This window comes from Bacillus rossius, chromosome 12 (assembly GCF_032445375.1).
Source record: "Bacillus rossius redtenbacheri isolate Brsri chromosome 12, Brsri_v3, whole genome shotgun sequence".
NCBI lineage: Eukaryota > Metazoa > Arthropoda > Insecta > Phasmatodea > Bacillidae > Bacillus > Bacillus rossius.
This window is the reverse complement of record NC_086339.1, coordinates 22,239,119-22,266,374: the sequence shown is the minus strand read 5'-3', so window position 1 is coordinate 22,266,374 and position 27,256 is coordinate 22,239,119. Positions and strand designations below refer to the sequence as shown.

Below are 27,256 nucleotides of genomic sequence, written 5' to 3'. Positions count from 1 at the left end.
TCGGTACCTGTAATTTGACGTATCTTTGCCTACTTCATTGGTGCCCGAGAGCTATCGAGCTACCAGAAAACTAAGTTTTCCACTGTACTGTCCCCATGATTTCCTCTGCAGTGAGGGATGTCGGTACCTGTAATTTGACGTATCTTTGCCTACTTCATTGGTGCCCGAGAGCTATCGAGCTACCAGAAAACTAAGTTTTCCACTGTACTGTCCCCATGATTTCCTCTGCAGTGAGGGATGTCGGTACCTGTAATTTGACGTATCTTTGCCTACTTCATTGGTGCCCGAGAGCTATCGAGCTACCAGAAAACTAAGTTTTCCACTGTACTGTCCCCATGATTTCCTCTGCAGTGAGGGATGTCGGTACCTGTAATTTGACGTATCTTTGCCTACTTCATTGGTGCCCGAGAGCTATCGAGCTACCAGAAAACTAAGTTTTCCACTGTACTGTCCCCATGATTTCCTCTGCAGTGAGGGATGTCGGTACCTGTAATTTGACGTATCTTTGCCTACTTCATTGGTGCCCGAGAGCTATCGAGCTACCAGAAAACTAAGTTTTCCACTGTACTGTCCCCATGATTTCCTCTGCAGTGAGGGATGTCGGTACCTGTAATTTGACGTATCTTTGCCTACTTCATTGGTGCCCGAGAGCTATCGAGCTACCAGAAAACTAAGTTTTCCACTGTACTGTCCCCATGATTTCCTCTGCAGTGAGGGATGTCGGTACCTGTAATTTGACGTATCTTTGCCTACTTCATTGGTGCCCGAGAGCTATCGAGCTACCAGAAAACTAAGTTTTCCACTGTACTGTCCCCATGATTTCCTCTGCATTGAGGGATGTCGGTACCTGTAATTTGACGTATCTTTGCCTACTTCATTGGTGCCCGAGAGCTATCGAGCTACCAGAAAACTAAGTTTTCCACTGTACTGTCCCCATGATTTCCTCTGCAGTGAGGGATGTCGGTACCTGTAATTTGACGTATTTTGCCTACTTCATTGGTGCCCGAGAGCTATCGAGCTACCAGAAAACTAAGTTTTCCACTGTACTGTCCCCATGATTTCCTCTGCAGTGAGGGATGTCGGTACCTGTAATTTGACGTATCTTTGCCTACTTCATTGGTGCCCGAGAGCTATCGAGCTACCAGAAAACTAAGTTTTCCACTGTACTGTCCCCATGATTTCCTCTGCATTGAGGGATGTCGGTACCTGTAATTTGACGTATCTTTGCCTACTTCATTGGTGCCCGAGAGCTATCGAGCTACCAGAAAACTAAGTTTTCCACTGTACTGTCCCCATGATTTCCTCTGCAGTGAGGGATGTCGGTACCTGTAATTTGACGTATCTTTGCCTACTTCATTGGTGCCCGAGAGCTATCGAGCTACCAGAAAACTAAGTTTTCCACTGTACTGTCCCCATGATTTCCTCTGCAGTGAGGGATGTCGGTACCTGTAATTTGACGTATCTTTGCCTACTTCATTGGTGCCCGAGAGCTATCGAGCTACCAGAAAACTAAGTTTTCCACTGTACTGTCCCCATGATTTCCTCTGCATTGAGGGATGTCGGTACCTGTAATTTGACGTATCTTTGCCTACTTCATTGGTGCCCGAGAGCTATCGAGCTACCAGAAAACTAAGTTTTCCACTGTACTGTCCCCATGATTTCCTCTGCATTGAGGGATGTCGGTACCTGTAATTTGACGTATCTTTGCCTACTTCATTGGTGCCCGAGAGCTATCGAGCTACCAGAAAACTAAGTTTTCCACTGTACTGTCCCCATGATTTCCTCTGCAGTGAGGGATGTCGGTACCTGTAATTTGACGTATCTTTGCCTACTTCATTGGTGCCCGAGAGCTATCGAGCTACCAGAAAACTAAGTTTTCCACTGTACTGTCCCCATGATTTCCTCTGCAGTGAGGGATGTCGGTACCTGTAATTTGACGTATCTTTGCCTACTTCATTGGTGCCCGAGAGCTATCGAGCTACCAGAAAACTAAGTTTTCCACTGTACTGTCCCCATGATTTCCTCTGCAGTGAGGGATGTCGGTACCTGTAATTTGACGTATCTTTGCCTACTTCATTGGTGCCCGAGAGCTATCGAGCTACCAGAAAACTAAGTTTTCCACTGTACTGTCCCCATGATTTCCTCTGCAGTGAGGGATGTCGGTACCTGTAATTTGACGTATCTTTGCCTACTTCATTGGTGCCCGAGAGCTATCGAGCTACCAGAAAACTAAGTTTTCCACTGTACTGTCCCCATGATTTCCTCTGCATTGAGGGATGTCGGTACCTGTAATTTGACGTATCTTTGCCTACTTCATTGGTGCCCGAGAGCTATCGAGCTACCAGAAAACTAAGTTTTCCACTGTACTGTCCCCATGATTTCCTCTGCAGTGAGGGATGTCGGTACCTGTAATTTGACGTATCTTTGCCTACTTCATTGGTGCCCGAGAGCTATCGAGCTACCAGAAAACTAAGTTTTCCACTGTACTGTCCCCATGATTTCCTCTGCATTGAGGGATGTCGGTACCTGTAATTTGACGTATCTTTGCCTACTTCATTGGTGCCCGAGAGCTATCGAGCTACCAGAAAACTAAGTTTTCCACTGTACTGTCCCCATGATTTCCTCTGCAGTGAGGGATGTCGGTACCTGTAATTTGACGTATCTTTGCCTACTTCATTGGTGCCCGAGAGCTATCGAGCTACCAGAAAACTAAGTTTTCCACTGTACTGTCCCCATGATTTCCTCTGCAGTGAGGGATGTCGGTACCTGTAATTTGACGTATCTTTGCCTACTTCATTGGTGCCCGAGAGCTATCGAGCTACCAGAAAACTAAGTTTTCCACTGTACTGTCCCCATGATTTCCTCTGCATTGAGGGATGTCGGTACCTGTAATTTGACGTATCTTTGCCTACTTCATTGGTGCCCGAGAGCTATCGAGCTACCAGAAAACTAAGTTTTCCACTGTACTGTCCCCATGATTTCCTCTGCAGTGAGGGATGTCGGTACCTGTAATTTGACGTATCTTTGCCTACTTCATTGGTGCCCGAGAGCTATCGAGCTACCAGAAAACTAAGTTTTCCACTGTACTGTCCCCATGATTTCCTCTGCAGTGAGGGATGTCGGTACCTGTAATTTGACGTATCTTTGCCTACTTCATTGGTGCCCGAGAGCTATCGAGCTACCAGAAAACTAAGTTTTCCACTGTACTGTCCCCATGATTTCCTCTGCAGTGAGGGATGTCGGTACCTGTAATTTGACGTATCTTTGCCTACTTCATTGGTGCCCGAGAGCTATCGAGCTACCAGAAAACTAAGTTTTCCACTGTACTGTCCCCATGATTTCCTCTGCAGTGAGGGATGTCGGTACCTGTAATTTGACGTATCTTTGCCTACTTCATTGGTGCCCGAGAGCTATCGAGCTACCAGAAAACTAAGTTTTCCACTGTACTGTCCCCATGATTTCCTCTGCAGTGAGGGATGTCGGTACCTGTAATTTGACGTATCTTTGCCTACTTCATTGGTGCCCGAGAGCTATCGAGCTACCAGAAAACTAAGTTTTCCACTGTACTGTCCCCATGATTTCCTCTGCAGTGAGGGATGTCGGTACCTGTAATTTGACGTATCTTTGCCTACTTCATTGGTGCCCGAGAGCTATCGAGCTACCAGAAAACTAAGTTTTCCACTGTACTGTCCCCATGATTTCCTCTGCATTGAGGGATGTCGGTACCTGTAATTTGACGTATCTTTGCCTACTTCATTGGTGCCCGAGAGCTATCGAGCTACCAGAAAACTAAGTTTTCCACTGTACTGTCCCCATGATTTCCTCTGCAGTGAGGGATGTCGGTACCTGTAATTTGACGTATCTTTGCCTACTTCATTGGTGCCCGAGAGCTATCGAGCTACCAGAAAACTAAGTTTTCCACTGTACTGTCCCCATGATTTCCTCTGCAGTGAGGGATGTCGGTACCTGTAATTTGACGTATCTTTGCCTACTTCATTGGTGCCCGAGAGCTATCGAGCTACCAGAAAACTAAGTTTTCCACTGTACTGTCCCCATGATTTCCTCTGCATTGAGGGATGTCGGTACCTGTAATTTGACGTATCTTTGCCTACTTCATTGGTGCCCGAGAGCTATCGAGCTACCAGAAAACTAAGTTTTCCACTGTACTGTCCCCATGATTTCCTCTGCAGTGAGGGATGTCGGTACCTGTAATTTGACGTATCTTTGCCTACTTCATTGGTGCCCGAGAGCTATCGAGCTACCAGAAAACTAAGTTTTCCACTGTACTGTCCCCATGATTTCCTCTGCAGTGAGGGATGTCGGTACCTGTAATTTGACGTATCTTTGCCTACTTCATTGGTGCCCGAGAGCTATCGAGCTACCAGAAAACTAAGTTTTCCACTGTACTGTCCCCATGATTTCCTCTGCATTGAGGGATGTCGGTACCTGTAATTTGACGTATCTTTGCCTACTTCATTGGTGCCCGAGAGCTATCGAGCTACCAGAAAACTAAGTTTTCCACTGTACTGTCCCCATGATTTCCTCTGCAGTGAGGGATGTCGGTACCTGTAATTTGACGTATCTTTGCCTACTTCATTGGTGCCCGAGAGCTATCGAGCTACCAGAAAACTAAGTTTTCCACTGTACTGTCCCCATGATTTCCTCTGCAGTGAGGGATGTCGGTACCTGTAATTTGACGTATCTTTGCCTACTTCATTGGTGCCCGAGAGCTATCGAGCTACCAGAAAACTAAGTTTTCCACTGTACTGTCCCCATGATTTCCTCTGCAGTGAGGGATGTCGGTACCTGTAATTTGACGTATCTTTGCCTACTTCATTGGTGCCCGAGAGCTATCGAGCTACCAGAAAACTAAGTTTTCCACTGTACTGTCCCCATGATTTCCTCTGCATTGAGGGATGTCGGTACCTGTAATTTGACGTATCTTTGCCTACTTCATTGGTGCCCGAGAGCTATCGAGCTACCAGAAAACTAAGTTTTCCACTGTACTGTCCCCATGATTTCCTCTGCAGTGAGGGATGTCGGTACCTGTAATTTGACGTATCTTTGCCTACTTCATTGGTGCCCGAGAGCTATCGAGCTACCAGAAAACTAAGTTTTCCACTGTACTGTCCCCATGATTTCCTCTGCAGTGAGGGATGTCGGTACCTGTAATTTGACGTATCTTTGCCTACTTCATTGGTGCCCGAGAGCTATCGAGCTACCAGAAAACTAAGTTTTCCACTGTACTGTCCCCATGATTTCCTCTGCAGTGAGGGATGTCGGTACCTGTAATTTGACGTATCTTTGCCTACTTCATTGGTGCCCGAGAGCTATCGAGCTACCAGAAAACTAAGTTTTCCACTGTACTGTCCCCATGATTTCCTCTGCAGTGAGGGATGTCGGTACCTGTAATTTGACGTATCTTTGCCTACTTCATTGGTGCCCGAGAGCTATCGAGCTACCAGAAAACTAAGTTTTCCACTGTACTGTCCCCATGATTTCCTCTGCAGTGAGGGATGTCGGTACCTGTAATTTGACGTATCTTTGCCTACTTCATTGGTGCCCGAGAGCTATCGAGCTACCAGAAAACTAAGTTTTCCACTGTACTGTCCCCATGATTTCCTCTGCAGTGAGGGATGTCGGTACCTGTAATTTGACGTATCTTTGCCTACTTCATTGGTGCCCGAGAGCTATCGAGCTACCAGAAAACTAAGTTTTCCACTGTACTGTCCCCATGATTTCCTCTGCATTGAGGGATGTCGGTACCTGTAATTTGACGTATCTTTGCCTACTTCATTGGTGCCCGAGAGCTATCGAGCTACCAGAAAACTAAGTTTTCCACTGTACTGTCCCCATGATTTCCTCTGCAGTGAGGGATGTCGGTACCTGTAATTTGACGTATCTTTGCCTACTTCATTGGTGCCCGAGAGCTATCGAGCTACCAGAAAACTAAGTTTTCCACTGTACTGTCCCCATGATTTCCTCTGCAGTGAGGGATGTCGGTACCTGTAATTTGACGTATCTTTGCCTACTTCATTGGTGCCCGAGAGCTATCGAGCTACCAGAAAACTAAGTTTTCCACTGTACTGTCCCCATGATTTCCTCTGCATTGAGGGATGTCGGTACCTGTAATTTGACGTATCTTTGCCTACTTCATTGGTGCCCGAGAGCTATCGAGCTACCAGAAAACTAAGTTTTCCACTGTACTGTCCCCATGATTTCCTCTGCAGTGAGGGATGTCGGTACCTGTAATTTGACGTATCTTTGCCTACTTCATTGGTGCCCGAGAGCTATCGAGCTACCAGAAAACTAAGTTTTCCACTGTACTGTCCCCATGATTTCCTCTGCAGTGAGGGATGTCGGTACCTGTAATTTGACGTATCTTTGCCTACTTCATTGGTGCCCGAGAGCTATCGAGCTACCAGAAAACTAAGTTTTCCACTGTACTGTCCCCATGATTTCCTCTGCATTGAGGGATGTCGGTACCTGTAATTTGACGTATCTTTGCCTACTTCATTGGTGCCCGAGAGCTATCGAGCTACCAGAAAACTAAGTTTTCCACTGTACTGTCCCCATGATTTCCTCTGCAGTGAGGGATGTCGGTACCTGTAATTTGACGTATCTTTGCCTACTTCATTGGTGCCCGAGAGCTATCGAGCTACCAGAAAACTAAGTTTTCCACTGTACTGTCCCCATGATTTCCTCTGCAGTGAGGGATGTCGGTACCTGTAATTTGACGTATCTTTGCCTACTTCATTGGTGCCCGAGAGCTATCGAGCTACCAGAAAACTAAGTTTTCCACTGTACTGTCCCCATGATTTCCTCTGCAGTGAGGGATGTCGGTACCTGTAATTTGACGTATCTTTGCCTACTTCATTGGTGCCCGAGAGCTATCGAGCTACCAGAAAACTAAGTTTTCCACTGTACTGTCCCCATGATTTCCTCTGCATTGAGGGATGTCGGTACCTGTAATTTGACGTATCTTTGCCTACTTCATTGGTGCCCGAGAGCTATCGAGCTACCAGAAAACTAAGTTTTCCACTGTACTGTCCCCATGATTTCCTCTGCAGTGAGGGATGTCGGTACCTGTAATTTGACGTATCTTTGCCTACTTCCAGGCGTTGTATACTTGCAGTTGGAACCTCTACACATTGGCACGCAGAAATAGTGCGTCCTAGGCGGGAGCCACAAGAGGGATTTTTTTTTAACTTAACCATTTAGTTTTTTAAAAAAAATGCAACAAATACCAATTACATTGAAAGGGGAAAAAATATTTGCGCAATGAGAAAATCATATTTTCATGTGCATGAAAGAAGAGGGTTATTAAGTAGGGTAAAGGGTAAATGTGAGGGACGGTAGCATTAAGTGAAAAAAAAAAAAAAATACAAATTCGATTCATTGACATATAGATTTTAAAATTATACCAAAAATGTATAGCCTATGTAAGATATATTTTGAGGAAATCAAAATAAGTATTTTCTTTTAGACACGTTTATTATGCAAGATTAAGGTGACAAATAAATCTGTATCAAAAAGAGGAACATTAAAAATAGTTTTCTTACAATCAACCACGAAGAGCGCTCTTCATTTAGAGGTTTGTACCAATATACAGATTCCACTTAGTTAATTTTTTTTTTTCAAACATAGAATTATTTTTGCCAGGGGAAAAAATATTTCCGTTGAGACATGCTGTAACCCCGATAGACTTCATAGTTGTATGCAAACAACAAATAAAACCACTGAATTCTTTAAAACTGGTGAAATCTCGGAGAAAATTTTAAAGTCCATTGCGAAAGGAAAGTTTGAAGTCAGTAACCAATAAATTGCTAAAACAATTTTTTAAATTATTTTTTTTCCTTTGCTAAGTTCACGCCGCCCCCTTCCTAAACTGCGCAGTCAGCTTCATGAACCACACTTTATGCATCGATCCAAATAAGCGCCGAGTTCGAAGGCAACGAGGACAGGGCTAGCGATATGGCGAAGTGAAACAAGACACGCGCGGCATCTCAAGAATGCTGTTTAGTGATTTAATTAAGGACCGCCCGACCCCTACCCCCTCCGCCCAAATCACCCACCCCCAACCTCCTCCTCTAGGCCTTCATCAATCTCTTGTAGCTATTCGCCGTGCTTCGTCGAGAACTTTGAGAAGGGCGTAGTGATGGGGGTGGGTGTAGAAGGAGGGGGGGGGGGTTGTATACGGAGCAAGAGGAAGCGTCACAAGCGGCAAGACATCGGACATCGGACATCGGACTCACATCCCCAGTGTTTTGAATCCCCGGTTCCCCCGCAAACTGATCTCCGCATGTTTTGACAGTAATTAATCTTATGCCGGCACCATTTTTGTTTTGTTATTGAGAAGCCGTGTTGTTTCCGCGTGCTTTTTTTTTGTTGTTGTTGTATGTTTGGGGGGCAGTATTTTAACTGTGGATCAAATAGTTGGATCGTGATTGTTTGAGTCTTTAATCACAAGTTTTTACCCGTGACAATGTACTCCCAGCGGTAGCATTAGTCACGTAACACGGCCTTTTGTGATTTTTCGAAATCAGCTTACGAGAAAATGCTGGCATTATTTCATCACCATAGGCCATGGTCGTGATCTGCAAACAGCAGACAGCAAATTACGTACATCTGCCTACGAATTTGCCCTTTAGTAAACCGCATTTCTCACGTGAAACATGCGTAGAAATTGTGATGAATAAAAGCTGATAAAAAGTGTCATGAAAAGTTGTTATCACTCTGGTTAGCAAAACAGAGGCTGCGTTAAGACTAATGCTAGAAGTTTGATAAAAAAACTTACTGAAAGGGACTCGCTGTTGTAAAACTGCCACCATGAAGTAGGCATTGTTAAAGATGTTACCAACATATTAGTAAGGATTAGTGTTTTAACTTCATTACAACATCCGTTATAGTATTCAGATTTGAAATGGTGGATGTTCTCATTTTTAGATTAACTATTAACATGGCAAATGTTGCGCACACACCCAGTTACTAACTTCTTAAGGGTGATTTACGCGGTTCTGCTTTAGACGCTAGTCGCTGGCTTCTTCATCTCTCATCTAGAGCGAATTACTGGAGAATAGAGTCGCTACTAAAAACTGTAAAAGAAGAATACATAGTTTTAAAATAGGGTACATATGTTTTATGAAACATTTTGGAAGTGATTTGTAAAAAAATATGGCAGTTATCGTGCCCATAAAACGTGGATATATAAATATAAATGAATATATATATATATATATATATATATATATATATATATACACACACACACAATGGTTTTGAGGTCTCTAGTAGACCATGAAACAAAAACTATATAAAAAATTTCCGGAATTCACATCATGGTTAACGGCTACAATAGGTAGACTTTATTAGAAATCTACCTAAAACGGACTAATCACAGATAGTATACTAAACGATATCATGCTTTCATTAAATGCTAAGATTTACATAAAAATTAGCTTTTAATTTCAATAAAAAAAAAGTTAAACAGGAAATGTATTTTAAAAGGGGGGAAAATATGGACAATTAAGTGTTGTTATTTTAGGAATGTATTAAAATTCATTGCAAAAAAATGAAGGATTAGAAGTAGAAAATAAATATTTTGTGGAAAATAAGTGTGGTTATGTTATGAACTTATTAAAAATGACGTGCATACAAAAGAAAAGGAGTAGATGCAGTCGAGGGCCGTACTGACCGCGACGTAGTGCGCCTCGAGCGAGCCCTCCACGTCGCCGGGACGCAGCGCCCTGCTCGGGGTCAGCCACGCCAGCTGCGAGGCGGGCGGGTTGGCGCAGTAGCGCACCGTCAGCGCCAGCCGCTGGCCCGTCAGCGCCGACAGCGTGCGGTTGGCCGGCAGCACCTCCGGCGCGCCTGCGCACAGCAACAGAGCGGTCGGGGTGTCTCAGATCAAACCAGCCCCCTCCCCCCTCCCTCCTGCTCCACAACCCCTCCCTCCCCCCTTCTTAAACCCTCCCTCCACCCTTCTTAAACCCTCCCTCCACCCTTCTTAAACCCTCCCTCCACCCTTCTTAAATCCTCCCTCCACCCTTCTTAAACCCTCCCTCCACCCTTCTTAAATCCTCCCTCCACCCTTCTTAAACCCTCCCTCCACCCTTCTTAAATCCTCCCTCCACCCTTCTTAAACCCTCCCTCCACCCTTCTTAAATCCTCCCTCCACCCTTCTTAAACCCTCCCCCCTTCTTAAACCCTCCTTATACCCCTTCTTCTCCTTATCCCCTCCCCCTCCCTCTCCCACCACCCTTCCCTCCTCGCCAAACACCCCTCCCCCCTCATAAACCACCCCTTCCCCTCACCAACACCCTCCCCCTCCGCTCCCCCTACCCGCTTCCCCCATTCATCCCTCCCCATCCCACCCCAGTCTAACAAAGATGTTTAAAAATAAAATAAAATAAGAGCGTTCTGGGCCCAACTTATCTAGTTTTAGTCTAGAATTAAGAGTGAGGGGAGTTAGTCATGGCGAAAACGTCTGCCATGGCTGGCCAATCCCCTCCTAGCACATGATGCACGTGACCTTTTCTGCGTGGTTAAAAACCCGCATGTTTAGAGCGTATAGGGCTTGCCCTGAGACGTACTTAGAGTCTTCCCTACCTAGACCCCTCCCTTACACACTTAGTTTGAACTTAGGTTAGGAGGAAAAAAACGCTTGTAACTCAGTACACATGACATAAGTGAAATCTCTGAACGAAATACGAACAGCACTGCTGGTTGAATAAGATTGAACACACGTCCGCGACAGCTGACTGTACTGGATTACACACACACACACACACACACACACACATATATATATATATATATATATATATATATATATATATTCTCAGTCTTGTTCTCTCGTTCAGCCATATCTCTCTCTCGGTTCTATGTTTTTTTTTTTTTTGGGTTGGGGGGACGAATCATCGCACAAAGAAGACTATATTATAGCATAGTGCTATCCTTGTACCTCTTTGGCCAAGTACCTATTCTCGCGTCAGAAACGATTCACAACAATGTTTCACGGAAACATTATAATTGTACTCTCATCGCGCCCAAAGAAGTTTCACTTCGAAAATTTCATTGAACAAATTGGCTCTCTGAATTCACGGATACATAACCAATGGAATACTGAATGAATGAAAAACTTATGTGTGCGAGAGAATGAAAGTATTATAATAAGAATTTTAATTACATTTTAATATTTTTTATATTTAAACAATATTTAATATGTTTAAAGTTCATTATTTTATTCTATTTTACAATTTTTACATTCAGTACAATATTTTTATATGGGTTATGTTAGTACTAAACTTGGATGTTAAATTCATTATAACTGCTGTATTTTGTCAGTATGTAATTTCATGTTTTATTCCTAGATATCTTAATCCTATGTTGTTTATGTCTCATAGTTCAGTGTAAGAGAATGCGTGTACGCCTTAAAATGCGCCAAACAAAAATATAAAAAAAATACTTACAAACACTTCATTCTCATAATTTTTTTATATGCATTTATACATTTGTTCAGTACCGGCCAACCGATATGATCCAAAAATTGGCTGGAACCATACTAATATCGGACAAATACGTAAACAAACAACATAAAATAGATGGAAAATAAAAGGAAAAAAATCAAACGTGAAGGGTAGACGCGGATAGCCAAGCAATCATCTACAACACATTGAAAAGAGAATGCAGTTAAAAGAGTTAATATAAAAATACTACTACTAAATAGAACACGACTCAAAAAGAAATCCCTCTGTAGTAAGGGCTGACAGAGCAGGTCTCAGAGCAGCCTCCATTTACGCCCTTCGGCAAGATGCCGTCTACTCCATTCCAGAGCACTCCACTATCAGCCAGCCAGCCACTCTTTCATTTATCTAGCTAAAGAAAACAATATTACATGCCCGCTAATATATAAAAATCATTAAAGATTTATAATCCAGGTATCTTTCACGCTTAAGGATTTTGTAAGGAGGTATTAAGAAACACCTTGCGGAATGGTACATTCATGCGTCCGTCATTGAGTGACTTATAAAGTTATTAAAAAAATGTGATTTTTTATTTTTAATTCCTGCTGAAGTTTGTATCGCCTACAGATCCAGACAGTGTATCAGAAGTAGGACTAAAGTTTTAAATTACACATAGTTAAAAACTGATTACTGGTAGGTACATGTGTGATATTTTGATGTGAAAACTTTGATTACAGCTGATATTTACATTAAGGAGCTGGATAAATTGTATGAGTACATTATTTTGATTAAACTTTAGACAGTTACTGCACCCTTTTCATTGAAATAAATGTCAAACTTAATAACATTGTACATACATATTTAGTTCATCCTTAAAATATGATTTTTTTGATGGAAATAATTAAAAACTTTAAAAAATCTAACATGTTTCAAAATACAGCTATCTGGCATTTCAAAACAACGAAAATGTTCACGTTCCTTTTTAATTGCAAAAGTTTGTTTGATTGATTACTTGATAGGCAAGGACTGTAAACATTCTTAGCTTCAATAACATTAAAATGCAATCAACAGTTTGCTGCGAATAGTGAATGTAAGCAGCAAGCACATATTTTATGACACTAAAGCACGTAGTTTACTTAAACAAAGTAAAATGTATGGAAATCGTACAAATCATTCTTAAAAGATAAATGAGCAGTACAAAAAGTTTTTAAATAGTGTATGTTAATTTTTCAAATATTATTTTACTGTATAATACAAAATATATTGTTCCGTTTATTAATATCATTTTTGATAAAACATTGATTACGAAATAATATCATAAGCATATAGAGCGAAATATTTAGTAAATTAATTGTTATAGTTTGTTTCTAAATCATGATTAATTCGTAAGTATTACTTTAAGCTATAATAAGTAGACAACTGCTAAAGGAAATCAACAATGAACCTTGCACAACTAATGCGTTGTAAAAAATATTAAATTCGTTAAATTCGAAAAAAAAAAGTATCTTCAGTACACAGCAAAAACTGTATGTTTATATATATGTATATATGCTACGTTTAATTAAAAACATATATATATATAAGGCGCACACCATTATTGGGTCACAGACTATGTCCTTATTTCTTTATTGAAATGAGATTTGTAACATCGTTACGCAGAAGTTTATTTTACATCTCTCCAGTTCCCATCCACAAATTGTAACCTTCTTTTATTACAATTTATATATCTCGATAGAAAAATGTACCAATTTTCAAGAAATGTTTCTCATTTGCTTTGGTTAATCTCTCGACAGATTCTCAACATTCCTGCAAAAATAATAACATTTATAATATTAGAAATGTTATGATTCATCATATAAAAATGAGCAGAAAGAATTTTTCCATGCAGTGGTAAAATTAATAACCTGGCAATAGCTTATTAAAAATTTTGGCAAAAAATGCTAAGGAATTTAAGGTTTTCTTTTGTGGATGACAACGCACAAGCATATTTTCCTCGTTTTCTTAAAAATGTAATATTTTAGGATTATCATTGAGGTAAGTTTATAGTAAGAAAAGATGTATGTTCATAATTAGTTATACAAATGGTTAATAAATACTTTCACATCTGCTTATTGCAGGTCTAATTTTATGACTGGTATTTTTGAGTTAGTGTTCGTGAGGATTCTAGTGAACAATGAGTGCTGCAAATTTTTGAAGTTTTCTATGCATGCAAAATCGTTGCGTAAGCAGTAATTCGAAACAAAATCTTGCACTGCATCTCGCAAGCCAATTTAAAGTTCTACTTCTTATTAATTTAATGAATTAATAAACTTTAAATATTAAAAATGGCTAACGAATAGGTACATAGGCCTATATCATCAAACATACTGTTCGTCGTGTAACCAAACGCATTCTTTTATATGTGAGTTAAAATGATTTTTGTCATTTGGTCCTTATATGTCCCAGAAGCTCAATTTTATATAAAAATAATTAGGTGCGAGAAAACTGACAAATTTTCATCTTTTTTTTTTTTTACAAAAACCTTTAAAAACGTAATACGAAGGAATTATTGCTTGTTCAAAATATTTGCCAGTGTGGTTCCTGCTATTCTAATTATGTGGACTTTGGGGTTTCAGAAAATCCTGACAAACGTAACGCAGAATGTTTCAGATTCTTTGTCAGTCTCTGTGTACCCGTGCTTAAAGTAAAATGTGTGTGTGTATATATATATACTTTGAGCACGGGTGTATATATATATATATATATATATATATATATATATATATATACACACACATTATGTAGCCAATGGAGGAATAGTGTTTCAACTGATGTCAGTGTTACTTTTACACTTATGATATTCAAGTAATTAAAAAAATATGTATAAGTAAAACTACTACCAAATGCGTAAGAAAAATTTCTATGATGTGGTAAGTTTGCCATAAATTTTCATGAATTTTTACTTCGTGGTATGTAAATTAACACGTGCAATGCACGTGAGAATTTTCTAGTTATGCCAGTCAATTTTGCGTACAACTTAATAAATTTACACAGATCTGCAATGCTTGAAATTGTAATTCTAACAAAACAGTTTAATTTTTTTTTGTAATTTAAAACTAAAACATTTAATGCTTAAACTAGCATTTCTGTTGAACTGAGTGAAATGTAGGAGCTCTCAACCATTATTCACACTTATTAAACAAAAATAAATGGTTTATGCACTAGTAGCTGAATTTAACAATGTGTTGAAGTAATAAATATATATGTAATTTTAATGAGATTTTGTCAATGTGCATGCAGAAACTGTAGTTGTAAAATTTTCTCTTGCAAAAAAAAAATATTGTGCAAATTTACAATTACTACAGCGTAGTGATAAAAATGGCACATTCATTAATTTTATATTTATGTTAAGTGAGTTTTCACATTCACATCCTAATGTGCGATTTTAACACTTTTGTTTTTGTAATTTATGATGTAAATTCGACCACAATGTGGTTTTATAGAAACATTTAGGTAAAATTTTACAATTTGTTCTTGATTTAAAAAAAACTAAATTAATGTAAAAATATGAAATATTTGTATACGGAATTTTACTTTTTCTTTATTAATGTTCACGAAGATTGAGAATCACGTATTTCCTCATGGTTAGGGAAATGTTAGTAAACCGAAAAAAAAAAAATATATTATTGGGGAAATTTTCCGGTGCCGGTGACTCACCACAAAATTTTCCGCAAAAAACAGGAAAATTTACCATACTGATTATAGTTTCAGAGAAACACACAACTATATGTTATAAACTTTTTAATTCGAACAGAACCAAATAAAACACACAGAAATTTATCTATGTTGGTAATGGAATAAAAAGGACAGGAATATGTTCCCACTCGCATCTCTCTCTGTACACATGGGTATTTGTTGCTTCTGTCGTGTCGTGCGCCCGTTCTAAGCTCCTCTGCGCACACGTGGCAGGATCAACAGACATTGATGCATGTCCGTCGCGCCGTGATTGACGTCACAGTGACGCCGGTTCAGTCACGCGACTAACTGTTTAGAATTACCAACACGGCGTCGTTGCCCAGGGGTAAAAAAAAAAAATTAACTCCAACGTTAGAGTTCAGTAAATAAAATAGGCCTGCGCTTCGGTGACTAAGGTTTTATTTGTTTTTCTTTCTTTCTATGTTCGCTGTCTAAAATTCTAATTTATTGACTACACGTTAAATTCCTCAGTGAAAAATACAAAGAGAAAAAAAATAACTTGCACTGGGCGCTAATTAAAATACCTCCCTTAAAAATATTTACAATAAAATGGGTCTTCAGGGGAATATCAGTTGAACAATAGAGATTCAAGAATTGATGCGAAAAATATAATCTCATAAAAATACCTAAACATCATAATTAAGGATTTTTCAAAGTCTGTCTGTAATGGAAGACAAAGGTTAAATTTTTATACCTATATATTATATTTTGAGAAAATTTCCAATATCTCATAAGGTTAAATATGACTACTGCATTTTACTTCAATGCTAACAGCCTAAAATACACTTCCAGGGGTTGAAAGAAGATGAAAACCTTTTAGGGAATTATTGAATGCCTTATAAACTAAAAAAAACTTAAAAAAAAACCGATTTCAAAATATACAAAAGTAACATAAGTTCACTAAAAAGCAAAAAAAAAATGGTTTGTACACCAAATTGATACTTAATTGTTTTTTCGTTTATTGTAATTAGTAACATATTTTTAATATGTAATAATTATTTTTTTTTTAATGTGGATAGAATCTTCAATTAGACGCAAGTGGCGCCATATAAACTGGCTAGTCACTGACAACATTGCAATGGACTTCTACGAGAATTTAAGAACTATCCATTTACGTCTACATAAATTTATAAACAAGAAGAAATTATTTGGCGGGGTTAACATCTTTCTCTTTGGTGTCATTATGTAACAGCCTCCTGTCAAAGATCACTGGTGGTTTTTTACAACCATAATGTTTTGCAACATAAATAATTTGTAGCATTAGTTTTCATTTTGCGAGCTTACAATAAATATGTGCCAACGAAACGATAGTGTATTCATCGATCTGATTATTAATTTGCGAGTTTCTGTGAATAAACTACCAATCAGATGCCATTGCTACATGGACGTCGCATAATATCTTTAACAGGGGAGTTTTCTGACGGAGTCGCAGTTAGAATCCATCCCATTGTGAAACAAGTGGATTCTTACAAAGGTACCGTGACAGCAGCAAATGCGATAACACGCAGAGTTTACACCGTACAGGCTGTGGATGAGTCTCGTGAAATAGCCACTTATGGAAGGACGCCACCAAACATTGTCGTTCCGAAAGATATCAATAACGGCAGAGGTTTATTATCAACGCTGAAGTTGGCTAAAGAATTCCGGGTCATGCTAAGGCGAAATATATCGGGGCTCAGACCGGCTTGTAAATGCAGCAATAGGGATTGTCAAGAAATTAAAGTTTCCTGCTCTTCAGAGAGAACAAATCGAAGAAGGCGAATTAGCTGAATTTGAATTAATGAAATTTTATGATGATACGATTGGACGCAGAATTAAAGATGATGGTGGCTTGGTTGCGATAACTCTTGTTGTTGCAACATTTCATAAAGGATACGAAGACGTTGAGCGCCGAATGTTATCTTTGATTCTAAGCTGGGCAGTCACGAAATGATACGTCTGCGAAGTTTAACTTCGTCCTGGATTTGTCATTACATACTAGCAAATTATCCTGTTTTGCTTATAACATATATTAAAAATTGCGTAATCCACACACAATAAATCAGTTCACTTTATTTATGATGTTATTTTTTTTGCTAAAGAGTTCCGATATATTTCTGATTAGTTCTCTAGTTAGGTATTAATAGTATTGGTATAATATCCATAATAACTCAACCTACACATTTGTCTTTAACCTTCGTAGTCCAATTCCGGTCCAGACCAGTACGTCATTGACAATAGTTATGTAACCACCTTGTTTTGGGATTTGCATAAACCTAACAATACCTCAATCGCTATACATTTCATATATGATTTAGATGAGTTCCCTGGTGTATCTTCGAAGTACAAGTTTAAATAGAAATGAAATTAAAATGGGACCACCTTGGAGCTATATTGAACCCAACGCAACAAGAATCATTAAAATCGGTTTATAATCAAAAAAATTATGACCGACCATACATTAAAATATATATATACACACAGACGAATTGAGAAATTACTCTTTCTTTCGAAGTCGGTTAAAATAGATTCTCTCTTTTAGATTTACTTTAAACTCGTAAATAGCTATTTCAAGATTTTTTTTTTGATATTACTCTTCAAAGTTGTTGAAAAGTGGTAGTACATCAAAAGGGGAAAGTTGCGAATTATTTACCAAACCCAAAGAAAAAAAACACTGAAAAACTTGACTTCAACTACGAAAATAATGTACCAAAATTGGGAAAATAACTTTCTTAAAATTCTTATATTCATCATTGAGACATTCGTCGATTTCCGCATAGACATACTAATGATTAAAAAATTAAATATTATTCGTTTTTTAAAACTTTAATGAGGCTTTGAATTTTTTTGGTTAGGCCAAAAAAGGAATACTACATTTTAAAATTAATATGAAAATATCTTTGAGATATACCATTCAATAGTGAACTTACACGCTTGTTTGTACGAATGCATATAGTAATTAAGTTCATACAAATAATCGGTTAAACCTACAATAAATCACACAGTTGGAACTCAAATGAGAATAATACCTCCTGTTAAAATCAGAATACGTTATGTATTTTGCTCAGCCAGGCTGTCTCCCGTGCCTTCGGACGTAACGCAACTTTCGAGAAAATCGGGAAAATCCAATATTCCCCCGCCATGTCTCGCTCACGACGGGGGGAAATTGGCTACTGCCTCGGATGAGCGCATAGGATACACAGGGCATTCTTTTTGTCCTTATTTCTTATCTGATCCGAGCAAAGGCACTTAAAATGCATGCATAGTTCCTGGAAAGTTCTTCTAGCAGTGCACGGCCATATTCGACGTAAAATGTTTTCCTTACAGTACGACTTAAAAAAAAAAAAAAACATAAGATAGAAATAACCCACCAAACTTGGGAAATACAGTTTAAATTTATTCAACTTTTTAAAAATTTGCCTTACTGCATTGGTTGGGTTGTATTTGAAAATACTTGTACGAATCTCCATTGCGAAGAAAATTCATTCATTTGAAAATAACGAGGAATATCTTAAGTGCACATTTAAAAAGAGATAACGAAAAAGAGCCTGTGTGATAAATTTGCTATACAAGGGCATGCGGAAATAAAATTTTAACTTTTTATGTTCCTTCACATAAACGCTGAGACGTTTTATCATACCTACTCGAATATATCATATATGAGTACGCACGAAAACTGTTATTTGCTTCTTTGATTTTTACAGAATACCGGAATATATGAGATGCAGTGCTCGTTTAGGTGACAATGGTATAGCGCCTGTAAAACGCGAATATATTTCTTGCATTATTGAAAGGAATTTCAATATAATAGTTATTAAATACGGCTTCCCCATGTTAAGGAATTACACAAAATACATACAAAGTATTAAAATACCTTTACAGAATCAATCGCAATTTTTCTAAGTTACAGATTACGGGACACTGACAAAGTGTAGTGTGAATTTGAGGGCATTACGAAAAATATTGCGTTTGAAGACACTATTTTAAATATTTAATTCCGTATGTCCGAGAATGTGGAAATTATGAGGATCCAAGGTGGTGGAATTTTGTAGTCCAGGAGGGCGACCGGGATCCAAAGCCACAACCATGAGAGGTCCCGCCATCCAAAATGGCGGCCGTGACGTCACAGCTCCAAGATGGCGGACCCCCAGCTGCTGGCCTCTCGCCCACACTCCTGCCACACGTGCTCGTATTAAATGCTGTCACTGGATCACGGATTTACTCATCATATACTATGTTATTTTTCGAGCCGCGGAAAGGTAACGTAAGTGATAATAATCGTGAACACTTGCGTGAATTTTTTTTACCGTTATTAGATAGTGTTTGGTCAAAATCTGTTGAAAAAATTTCACGTTAAAATCTAAAATGCAAAAAAAAAAAAAAAAAAAAAAAAATATTGTGATAGATTTACAGGAATGGACCTTAACTGACATACATGACTAGGGACTGGAAAAAAAAAAAGAGCGCGTGTAATTCAAGTGATAGAAGTGAAACTTCTTTGGCAATTCAAACCTCGACTCGTAAGTATATCGTAAGGAGTAAAATGGCAGCGAAATATAAACAGAGAAAGAATATAATTTTTATAAATAATAATGAATTAACAATATAATTACTCATTTAAAAAATACTGCTCAGGTTATCAATAATTATTGATCAATCAATATTTATTAATTAACAACAAATATTACTCAATTTTTAAATACTCAAACTATAAACAATTTTTTTTACTAATTACCAATGCTAGACCTGATTATAATAAACTAGTTTTTAATTTAATTTTATATTATGTATAGATTAGATGTGATCAAGCATTTTTCTAGACTGATTTCGTAGTTCTGCAAATATCACCTTAACATTGAGTTATAGTGCAACAGATTCATAAATAGGCTACATAGACATACTACTATATATTTATAGGCATTGATATTGTTCTTACGTCGAATGAATGAACAATGACAACATGTCCGCCGCACCGCGACGCGAAAACTAAACGGCCCGGACATACCTCACGGTAATTATTTACATTATAACCATATTACCTGCCACAAAGTGAAAAAAAAATATTCTACGCACAGGATTTGTTTAAACTTTTTTTAACTAGCTTATTCTTAGTTGGACTCAATATGTTAACACGCTCGTGGGCTCATAATAATAATAATAATAATAATAATAATAATAATAATAATAATACGGTGTGTGATTTAGTTTATCAAATAATAATTCGCGACAAATAATTACCACTGTCAAACTAAAGCGTGAAAAGCATTACACCAGCAAAAATATTTGGTTACACAGCTAACACAATACTCATATAACACTGTTTAAAAATACGTTGCATTAAAATTCGGCCTTGAAATTTTACTCCCATCGCGTCCAAAGAGGTCTCACTTCATAAATTCGCAGTTTCGATGTCTTTCATGGTGAACTACACAGTTCTATGTGTACTCGTGTCATTGGCCTGAGACATGTGAGTCGTCTCAACTGGTTTGTCTGTGATTTGATACTTATTTGGTTGAAGGTTTCTCTTTGGCCCAGAGTCGTCCAGACTAACAGTGAGCCTGTAGCAGAAGCAGCTAAAAGTTGTACGTATTTGAATTTTAGCCTGTCTTGAAATGGATCCACGAATTTTTCTGGTCTTTTCTAATGACATGAACATTAAATGACCAGCACGGCGTGTGAGCCTTGCTACACTGTGAGAAATTAAGAGACGATTTATGGACTTTACAGCGAAGAAGTTACTACAAATAAACGAAGAGATCTTCGAGATTTCAAATAACTGAATCTTCGTAGACACTACGCCGTATTTTGACTTGCGGGCAGTAAGTTTCGTTCTAGTGAAAGGCAACAGAAGGGGTGTTATTGCTGTAGACTTAACTTTTTCGAATGTTTTTTTTAATACACTAAGAAAGTTCTTTTGGATTCGTGTTTGGAACAAGCGAACTCTGTGTCCGTAAGTTCAATATGTTCGTAAAATCACGAAGATCCTCGAATAATTTGTGGGTAAAAATTTGTAACATTGTCCAAAGTCTGACCTCTTGGAAGATCGCCGGGGGGAAAGGAAGATGTGATTGCGACGAAGGGGGAAACGGAGGAGGAAGTGAGGAGGCAAAAGGTGGGGGGGAGGGGGGGTAGAGCCCGTAGGAGAGAGTCGCAAACAAAAGCCACAGAGGTGGACGATATTGGGCCTGATTATTTGCCCTTGATTTGCATGCAAATGAACTGGGCGCGGCGCCGAAACCGTAGCCTATCTCTCTCTCTCCTCTCTGTTTCTATCTCTATGACCTGACCCCTTCCACCTCCTGACACACAACCGCCCAAAGACACGGGCCGGTGTGCGCCACTGACGGTATTGAACACCTCAGAGATATACATACATACTGGAACCCGAAGTGGGTGGTACGTCAGGAGGAAAGGGCCCCAGCCCGCAACCCCCCCAAGCTGGTAGGCCTCGCGCTCAAATTAACATTTCCCAGAATCCCTCGCTCTAATCTGGGCACGTTCCAAATGAACCCTCGCCTTCGAGCGAGGACATATTCTCCTGCCCCGCCCCGCCCTGCCCCGTGTACAACCCCGGTCGTCGCTGCGGCTGTGGGAACGCAGGCAGGCACGAACGAATCAGAGTCTGGTCAACTACCGTTATTTCAGAACTTCTCGTGTGAGCTCATCACTATGGCCCTCTTGCATTTAATGCTTCCTATTTGATTTCCTCTAAACATGTTACTACGCATTATTAGATACCTGTAAAATTCGCGATTTCAAATCCCTAAAGGATAGACTCCATGATCCTCTACGCACTCGTGCAAATTACATCTGCTGATTGGTTACAGACTCGTAACACCTGTTGACTGGAATTATCGTGATTCGCTAATTCTTCTGTTAAAGATTTTTCATTGGCCCAGAGTCCTTCAGATAAACTGTGGCCCAATCACTGGAGCAAAATAATGTCAAAAGTATTTGGACTCTATCCTATCGCGAAATGAATCCGCGAATTTTACAGGTCTCTACGCATTATGCTCCAAACACCTGCACAGTTCCCTTTGTAATTTGGAGATATTCTAGAATGCACGTACCGTTATGCGTTTCAATGGCATTTACAGTGAGTCATTAAACAAGTCCCGAACGACCAATCAGAAAATAACCTGAATACGTATGATTAGAGCAATGTGTGATTTTTCTTCTCTCCGCGAAAAGATTTTGAGACTAGCTGAGAGCTAAAACTTAGGGTTCAGAACCGGGAAATCCCGGTCCCCGAAAGTACCGGCAATCCCCGGTACTTTCGATGTAGGAAAAGAACCGGGGAATTTAAAATCGAATCCTGGTTCTTTCGGTACTTTCGGGAATCGATATCGACAGCACGAAATTTCGTTTTTTATTGCTCCTTAAGGTTACTTTCATTTGAAACTCTCCTCTGGCGAGGCGAGTGTTGCGGGCTTTTCAGTAGCCGGTCTGTGTTCGGACTGCTGTTTGCGTGTTACTGCCTGTAGCTGTCAAGCCAATATTATTTAGATAACCATTTTTGTCTTTTAATTTTGTTATGAAAATAATAAATGTTATTTTAAGTTAATAATTCTGTAGTTTCGCATGCGTTAAAACGATTATTTTTTGAAATGTTTTTTTTTTTTCGGTCCTCAAAGTTAAATATTGAGAGTAAGGCTGAGAATAAAATGACTTTTTCACATTAGAAAAAAAAATTTGTAACACAAATTTTAATCTTTTTACTTTTGGTCACTAAAACACGTTTAACCTTTCAAAACTAATTAATACCAATTCAATCACCGACTGCTGCACCATTAATAATAATAAAAAAAAGAAAACTACCTAGAACTGAAACTAGAGGTTTCCGTTGAAGACTAGTTCCTTGTTCTGAAAATCGGTACCCGGTTACGAATACCTTAGATAAAACCACATTTTGTTTCGTGACTAGTTGCGTTTCTTTTAGGTACACATTACTGTTGGTACACGAATCAAAGTCATTCAGTGCGGAAGGAAACGCCTCATGAATGGCCTGGTGAAATAAGGCAACAGCTTCTCTTCCACACGGTTGCCAGTTCCAAGGAAGGAATCTCTGACGCACGAAGATCTTGTCGCTAGGGACCAGGGGAAAAAAAAATTCGCGGGTTCAATGACCTCCAGGATGGGCTCCACAGCTACAAAATCACTCAGGCGCAAGCCACCCACTCATTGGCTGCTGTATTTTGGGACGTCCCATCATATCAGCCTGTGATCCGACACAGCGTGGGTTGAAGATTCCTCACTGGCTCAAGAGTCCTCCAGATGAGTTACGAGCCAATAGCAGAGGTACCACAAACAAGGGGAGGGTAAGACTTGGAGGAGTTCACTTCGGGATGAGACTCGGTGTATTATTGGTATACCTTAAGGGTGTTCACCCCTTAAGGGGGGGGGGGTCGTCTGGTCGGGGTGTATGTGTGTTGGTGAGGCGGGATGATTTTGCGCGACGCCCGCTGGTATTTTTAGCTCAAAGCTCGGAATTGGCGCGCAGTCTTCTCGTCGTCACAGGATAACTGTGAATTTCTACCTGTGACCGTAACATTATATGGTGTAGTAATGAAGATAAAAGTGTAATGCAAGTCCCTCAAGAGGCTTTCAAGAAGCTGTACCGGTTGTTTAACGCCTTAACATTACTCTAAAAACACGTTTTTTTAAAAACCAATTTAACTCTTCAAAAAAATAATTTTTAAAACTTAATTCGAATTCAAAAGCACTTTTTGGCCCTCAGCGATTTCTTAAATGCTTTTCGTAAGCAGAGATATCTGAAGTAGTTTTGAAATAACGTTGTTTTTCCTGAATCTCTGTAAACCGCGCGTGTGCCCGGACAAACGGCGCCCTTAAAATAATAAAGCGCACTGGCCGGCCAATTCCGAAAAAAAAAGAAAAAACAAATTAAAAATTTTAAGCACAGTTTTATATACTGGTTATGTTTCACTATGGCCAACGGCACAGCGGCCTAGGTGTTTAACATGGTTGCTTGCTGTCCCGGTTTTAACACATCGTTTCCACACATGCAAAATCACAGAATTAATTAACTAAAAATAACATTTATTATTTTCATAACAAAATTAAAAGACAAAAATGGTTATTTAAAGAATATTGGCTTGACAACCACAGGGACCAACTAGCACACAGCAGTCCGAACACAGACCGGCGACTGAAAAGTACCCTTAGCGCGCGATAAAAAAAAAAAAAAAAAAAGAAATTTAATGCTGTCGATGTCGAGTCCCGAAAGTACCGAAAATAACCAAAATTCGATTTTAAATTCCCGGTTCGTTTCCTACATCAAATGGAACAGAACTATATTTATGTAATTATTACAGATGTTTGTAAATTTTGCACATTTAAATGAAAACAACTGTAACACTACAAAAGAGTGTTCGCAGTAATACTGGGTTAGGACTATTACCCGGGCATTTATGCTTTGTGGTGTCCCAGTCCCTCGTATAGCTGAAAGTTATTTGTAAACCGTTCCTTGACTAGCTTTCCAGTATTAACTGCGCACATAATGAGCACGATACAACAAAATAAAGTCAAATGGTTGAATATTCAATCATTTTTCCATGGTTTAAATAAAGTATACTTGAATGAAACATCGAATGAAATATAAAATTAAGCGCCAATATTCTTAAAAAAAAAAAAAAAAAAACATAGCCTTGTGTTGTACAAAATTACAATATCTTTCTTGTAGTGTAAGAAATTTTTTCTGAGTAGGTTAACGCGTTGTGTACAGCGAACATCGTGAGGTCGCGAGGAACTGAAATCAGCTTGGGCGAAAAGGGAATCGAATCATGGAAAATTTCGAAAAATTACTACCGGTTGCCGTTGTTACCGTGGTGAGACTTCTGGAAATGTCCTATATCGATTTTAGTTTCCTGGTCCCTGGTACCCGAAATCATAAACTCCAAAGATAATATGTATCTTTATATCTATATTACTTTTTATGGACATGAAAACAGCCATAATTTTGCAAAAAAATACTTCCACACTAATACAGAAAAAATATATAGAGGTGGAAAATCCTCCATCGAGTTCGATAATGGACGTAAACATAAAAAAGACCAATGAAAATTTTTTGCATCCGTTGATTTTTATTAAAATTTAAAACAAGGAGTTTCTATTTTTAGTACACATGCCAGTTTGTGGACTAACCGGGAGTAAGCGAAATAAGAGAGTTGTTTTGGACTGGGAACTGAGTGATGAATAGATTACATACCCACACGTTCCCTAACAACCATTAAAAAAAAAAGTTCTTAGTTCTCCTGGAAACCGTCGTCAACGACGTACATTCCCAACCAAATTCGTGCAGCAAAAAAAAAATCGATATATATATATATCGTTGAAATCATTCACACTTCGGTTAATACTGATGTCGTCAGTGAATGCGCGCACAAGCTCCTGAAAAGACGCGCGTGGAAAAAAAAAAAAAATCTCGTTCTGTTGCTGAACGCCTCGCTCTCGTAATTTGAAGAAGGCATCGAAAAGGCCGCGGATCGACACAACCAGCGTGGATTCTCCCACGTTTTCTTCAGGGCACTGCCGCGGAAAATCGTCGCACTAAAATCCCAGGTTGAAATACGAATGGCGAGAACGGAAACGCATCTCGTTATCGGGAGCGTTGAATGCCTGGGTTGTTACGTGGGGTCGTGTTTGTGTGGCTTCGCGGGAACCTGAAAAAAAAAAAATCTTGTGTGCTCTTATAGAATGCTGTAGTCTAGCCCTAGAGGTATTACTGGGAAAATTTCCCGTTCATTAATTTCTCAGGTAAAAATATAATCACATTATTTTTTATCCCTTTTCATTTGAATTACAAACATATATTTATGTTACTTAATGTAGGTTAAAACAAATAAAAAAATCTTGCTAATATTTGGTTTATTAGTTAGTCATTAAGTGGCAAAGAAATAACCATTTTTTTGGTTCTGTTTGTTTTTAAAAAACGTAAAGAAATTATTATTTTTTTTTGTTGTGAATGTATAACTAGGGACATGCATTTTTCGCGAAAAAATTTCCAGACCAGTCGGAATTGTCTGTGTTTCGTGGTTTGGCTGGGTTTATTTCAGGCACGTGTCAACTGTCAGCGCATCAATCACAGCCATCCAGTGCGGAAGCAAACGCGTCCTGATTGGTTCCGGCCACTTAGGGCTATGTTTTCTCTTGCAGACGGCCGCCTATCACAAGAAAACACTCGCTTGCACAGGCATACCTTATTGCAATCTAATGAGGAATCAGATTTTTCATCCCGGAAAACTAATGGCGCTATGTATTACTCGTTGGAAAAATTTCTCAGAAAACTAACATCACTAATGTAGACGTCGTTAGTGTTTTTAGTGGTTTCACACGTACGAGGAGAGACCATTGTTTGTGGGTGAATTTTTAAGAGAGAGAAATAAAAGAAAAGTAGATAGACCAAAATATGACAAATATCGTGACAAAAGTAACTATAACCACAAATAAATATTTTGGGACAAAAATAACGCTATGTAATATTATTTATTAATACAATAATTTAGTTTAGTCTCATATCCGTACACAGATTCTTTTTTGTAAGGCAAAATAAAAAAGGGAGTGATTTATAGGTTTTTGCTCTTAAGTCCTTACAGGACCAAGTGTTCATAAATTCTCTGGAGGTCATGGAGGGACACACACACACACACACACACACACACACACGTTGTTGGCTCGCACGCAAGAGAAAGTAGTCCTGTGTGTTTTTGCGTCTTTTTGAAGGATAGTATGTTTTTTTTTTACTGTTGGTCACTGAAATATACTAAGCTTAGTGAATAAACAGCAAATGCAACGAAGATAACGTGTTTAAATTTTAGAGAAAGCACTCAAATGATTGTAATGACGAGAAAATGAATTATGTAGCCTAGGCTATATATTATTACGGTTTGTAAGTCCGAACCTTGATGCAAATAAATCCTCTAGCATTATTCTGGCACCGGTGCAGATTGACTCACAATCATTTTTTTTTGTGTAAGTATAACTTTTTTTAACATTATTGTTAATGCATTGAAAATATTATCCAAAATATCAATAATACATTAATAATTTTTAATGATTGT

General features: G+C 38.9%; 1 protein-coding gene across 1 annotated transcript in view; it reads right to left on the bottom strand.

Annotated features, from left to right (window-relative positions):
* Positions 1–27,256, bottom strand: part of LOC134537269 (hemicentin-2) — a 141,992-nt gene that overhangs the window by 7,052 nt on the left and 107,684 nt on the right. Inside the window, exon 6 of the mRNA XM_063377541.1 lies at positions 9,695–9,870. Coding sequence (XP_063233611.1) covers positions 9,695–9,870 — 176 coding nt within the window. The remainder of the gene's footprint in view (positions 1–9,694; positions 9,871–27,256) is intronic.